This window comes from Salvelinus alpinus, chromosome 3 (assembly GCF_045679555.1).
Source record: "Salvelinus alpinus chromosome 3, SLU_Salpinus.1, whole genome shotgun sequence".
Taxonomy (NCBI): Eukaryota; Metazoa; Chordata; class Actinopteri; order Salmoniformes; family Salmonidae; genus Salvelinus; species Salvelinus alpinus.
In genome coordinates, this window is record NC_092088.1 from 19,120,309 (window position 1) to 19,125,468 (window position 5,160).

Here is a 5,160-nt window from a genome sequence, read left to right on the forward strand (position 1 = left end):
TATCTGCCTGCCTACTGGCCATCTCTTTCTTTTTCTCTCTCTCTCGCACTCACTCTCTTTCTCTCCCCATGATGAATGAACTGCCACGGAATAAAGCCAATCAGAGAGAGAAGCAAAAGACAAAAGACTAAAAACAACTGCGGAAAAAAACAAGCCTCAATAACCAACGGGGGCTTCATTCCTATCCACAGCTCATCCGTTATAGCCAGTTTAGAAGGTGGGTGGCCCTAGCGGGAAGTGGTGGGGTGTGTGGCAGTGGGGGTTAGTTCAGCTCTGAGTGACCCCCCCCCGAACTGTGAGGGGAGTATAGGAGAGCAGAGGGGTGGGTTGGGTGAGACAGAAGGATGGGGTGAGGGTAAAGAGGAGAGAGGAAGAAAAAAAAAAGAAACTGGATTGCACTTTGTGGAGAATGTTTAGTTTAGTTATCAAAACAAAAGTATTGTAACAGATGGGGCTGGCTACACCTTGGAAACGGCATAACAGCGGGCCGGGAGAGCCAAGGGAGCTTATTAGGCTTATAGGAGAGCCAGAGGGAGACTGATGGGCCTCGCAGCCGTGGACACACACTTCAGTGCTGCATGGGGAGATATAAAAGCCCTCTCACACACAGCGTCCAGCGTCACTGAAGTGCTCCATTTGACATGGGTGTGGGTTTCTTACCACAGAGAACGCTTTCTCCAGGACACCAAAGGACTCAGCTTGAAAGATTTTAAAGAAAAAAGAAACAGTTGGTTTGGACAGCATGTGACCATAGAAATTGCCTGTCTTTGAGGATGGATGTTTTCTTGGGCTAAGTAACAGACAGGTTTTTGGGGTTATTTTTGTTATGAGAATGCTAATGGTGGACAGTTACTGTCAAGCTGTTTGCAGAGGAAAAGACCGAAATGTTTTTGAACTCTAACTGTTATTGTGACTTTTGCTGCTTTTTATCAAGTTTTTCATATTTTTTTAAATGATCCACAATTTATCCAAACCAAACATTGAAAAACGGAAGCATTGAGCGAAGATGGACTCCTCATTCACCTCAGAGACGTTTCACAATGCGGGGTCGATAGCTGACCCCACCACCAGTTATGTGGACGAGGACATGTATCTGCAGGAGGATCTGGATGTGTTCAGTGTGACCATGGCTGTTCTCTACCTGGCTGTGTGCATCGTAGGGCTGGGCGGGAACACCCTGGTCATCGTTGCTATCTTAAAGCTGGACAAGATGGCTTCTGCCACCACGGTGTACATCTTCAACCTGGCCCTGGCCGACGGCCTCTTTATGGTGGGCCTCCCCTTCATCGCCATGCAGAATTTCCAGAACCACTGGGCATTCGGGGACCTGGCCTGCAAGCTGGTCATGGTCCTGGACGGCATCAACCAGTTCACCAGCGTCTTCTGCCTGACCGTGATGAGCATTGACCGTTACATGGCGCTGGTTGACCCGCTGCGGTTCGCCCGCTGGCGCACGCCCAGGCGGGCCAAGATAGTCAGCGGCTTCCTGTGGCTGTTCTCTCTGTTGCCTGTCCTCCCCATGACCATTCATTTCTCGGCTAGGGACGGCCTGTGTAACCTGGACCCCCAGGTGGCTTCCGACTCCTGGTGGCTGGCCTTCATCACCTACACATTTGTCCTGGGCTTTGCTCTGCCCTTCCTGGTTATGATTGTCTCCTACACCGCCTTGGTTGTCACACTGAGGACCCACCGCCACCAGGCCAGCTCCCCAGGCCAGGAGAGCCCTCGCCTGGAAACCCAAGTCACCAAGATGGTGGTGGCGGTGGTGCTGGCATTCGCCGTGTGCTGGCTGCCGTTCTATGCCTTCAACTTCTGCTCGCTGTACCATACGGACCTGGTGCTGACCTTCGCCAGGTGCTTTGAGTTTGTTGTGCTGTTGTCCTATTCCTGGAGCTGTGCCAACCCCATCCTGTACGCCTGCCTCTCAGAAACCTTCGGACGCCACTTCCTCACCCTCCTCTGCCCCACCAAGAGGTTTCCCAGTGTGCAATGCAACCCTGACACGGAGCGCTATGACCTCAACGATACAAGCGGGATGGGCAACAGTGCGGTGGCATAGAGATTCCTGAAAAACATTGGAAACTTTTTTTATGTACGCCAACTTTTCCTTTAAATTATGACATTTTATTCTGTGTCTTTGGACATGTCCTTTGTATATAAAGGAGGTTGGTAAAGATTAGTGTGTTTTTCTATACAAGTGTTTCTACATACACTTCTGTACAGCTGATTTTCTACTGGATAATAGGTTTTCTATTTCCGCACCGCTCTGACTTGTTCTATAATTTCATTTCTAATAAGGCTGCGGTGAGGCCCCGCTGCTCTATCACACCACTGTAATTCGATTTTCCATAACTAATTAAATGAGGAATAAATTCTGTGACAACCAAGAGACAACAACAGGTGGCATGTAAACAAGATGGTAGCTACAGTATGTGCCGCTGGCCAAGACAAAGATCTCCCAGAAGACCCACCAAAGAAGTACACTTAATGACGGCAAGTTTGCTATGTGTCCGTCTCTCTAGCAGGATCGTGTCATTGAGATGGCGGCGGCGGCGGCGGCGGGGGGGGGGGGGGGGGGGGGGTCATGTAATGGATTTGCCTTGTTAGTGTCCTGACCCGCCATAGGAACACTTTCACATCAACTTTGTCTGGACATTTTCAGTGATGTCATGGAAGTCAGCTCAAAGATGTTTTCTTTATGGGAAATTCTTCCTACAGAACTGTTTGGGGTGAGATACAAAAGACAAGTAGAAAAGGTGTTCGGTTCATCCCAAGATTAGTCCTATATTGAATGTTCATTGAGTAAGAATGTTTATACTGTAACTACGGATGTTTTTTACTTATTAAAATGGTAATAGAGTGAGGTTTTTCCTGATAAAGGAAGATGAATGAAACATGAATTACTTTATGGAAACTTTATGATCGAGCAACTGATTCTTTATCAAGACAATGGACAAAGAAAATACAAGACAGAGAGGGATGGAATAATCATCTTTATCATCATTATTAAAATCATAATCATCACTGCCATCGTCATCAACTATTTTTGTTGTAGTTGCTTTCATGTTGAATTTAACGCGCAACCTATTGTCGTGTTAAATTAGTTTCACAATTTACAAATAATGTTTATGGATACGTATTACATATTGCTGATTGAATCTCACCTACTCACTACAGTATCGTCACCTTTCTGTTTTAAATATTAAATCACACGGGAGAAAAGTAACTGATGGAAATTTGCATTGAAAACATACAAATCACAATTATGTGTTTTGTCTTCTTTAGGTTCATTCCAAAAATTATTAATCTGTGAGGCTCAAGTTAAACTACTTAGTAGCATGCGTGTATGACTGTAGCCTACCTGGTATATAAACAGTTTACTTGTGGTGGATTGTGTGGTGAAGTCACATTATGAGAGAGGCTCTGACTAGGGTTGCAAAGGGAGGGTATATTACTGGAAACATTTCATGTTTACCAGTAAACTACCAGAATTTTGGTAACTTTCAAGGATCGTATGTAGTCTATCACAAGACATCTAGTGACCCTTTTTGGTACTTCAGATTATCACAGTTGTCTGTAATGATCTCTGGCCCTCTGTGTGGCCTTATCACATGTAAAATATAGGAAATCATTGAATAAGTTGATTTTAAAATAAAAAATAAAATTTCAAAGCTGTAAAACATGATCCTAAATATAAACCTTAAATTTAATATGAGGGTTTCAGCATGAAATATCCTACATTTTTTATTTATTTTACTATGTCAATATGTATTGGTTGTCAATATTTTAGCATCAAACTGGTGGCAGTTGTGAAAAAAGTCAATAGTTGGAAGAGTTGCAGAGTTAATTGAAAATAATGGCTTTGTTGATTAGATGCTTTTTTCATTAATTAGGTTATTTTCTCTTGAACCATATAGTCTACAGTGTATCTATTAGAAACTCATGGACAATATGTACACAGATGAAATATTATATATTAATGTTTTTTTTTAAAGTTATTCAAGTATAAATTACCAAAGTTACAATAGATTGCCATAGATTATCTGTTAATTACCAAAATTACTGAAGATTCTAGTAACTTTTGTAAATTATCAGTAGCTTTGCAACCCTAATTCTGACCAAGTTTCTGTTACAATTAGTGGTTCTCTGTGAAGCGTAGTCTGGAGCTGCTTTGAGTCTAAAGTGTAAGACCTGCTAACTACCCACTGGTTAAATCAAAGTTGTTTCCACATCATTTCAATTACATTATGTTGACCCAATGTGGAATAGACGATGAATTGACATCTGTGTCCAGTGGGTAGCGACTTGGGCTAGAGGTGTCTGGCAAGTGGACTATGTTTAAGAGGCAATGATATGTGTAGCCGTTTACAGAAAAGTTTAAAGAGGAGTTGACGTTCCACTGGCTAAAAAAGTGCTCCTTTTCATGGGTTCACTGACAGATTTCAAACGAGTGTAAATTGTCGCTTATTTTTTAATTACATTTTTTTAAACAACTTCTTATTGCAAAGGGAAGATATTCAAAAAGATTTGGAAGCTTTCTGCCTGTCCATATTTGAGGGACAATGAGGAAGAAATAAAGTGAACCCACACAACTGGACTCCATAGCGGTCTGTGTGTAGACGTGGGCCCCCAGCCCTCGGAGCTCGAGGTAAAGGGTTGACGGTCAATGACACATAGCCACGCTTGATCAATATCGAGGGCCAATGGGGGCATGTTTGCTTAATGCGTCATCATTCTGGGTTTGAACAACATGAAAGGGAGATCAAATTCTTGACTGTGGCTCCAAGGTCGTACAGGTGCAATTCTATGATGTGCAAATCCATAGGAATTATGGGTATCTGAAATTGGGTCATTAGAGGTCACTGCATTTAAAACGTTTATAAGATAATCCTACTACAGGCTTGTTATTTCTGCTAGATGCGATCCAACCCTGTTCAGTAATGAAAGGCTGCTAACTGTCTGTGAGAGACTGCAGTAAAGAAGAGTAATGGCCGCCATGGGAGTGTAGGTGGGAAACGAATCAATAAAGTTAAATGACACGATTTATGTCTGATAGCTGTCAGCACGTCTTCATCAATAACTCTCTCTCTCTCACACACACACAGACACACACATCCCATTGGGCACACACTGATTGAATCAACGTTGTTTCAACGTAAA

General features: G+C 43.2%; 1 protein-coding gene across 1 annotated transcript; it reads left to right on the forward strand.

Annotated features, from left to right (window-relative positions):
- The first annotated feature begins 493 nt into the window (after positions 1–493).
- Positions 494–2,560, forward strand: LOC139570179 (somatostatin receptor type 5-like). Its single transcript, XM_071391800.1, has one exon. The coding sequence runs from the start codon at positions 1,007–1,009 to the stop codon at positions 2,057–2,059; it is 1,053 nt and encodes a 350-aa protein (XP_071247901.1). The 5' UTR covers positions 494–1,006; the 3' UTR covers positions 2,060–2,560.
- Positions 2,561–5,160: the final 2,600 nt, after the last annotated feature.

Bases quoted from the DNA above. Each gene is read 5' to 3' on its own strand.
- LOC139570179 (XM_071391800.1), top strand. From the start codon at position 1,007: ATGGACTCCTCATTCACCTCAGAGACGTTTCACAATGCGGGGTCGATA.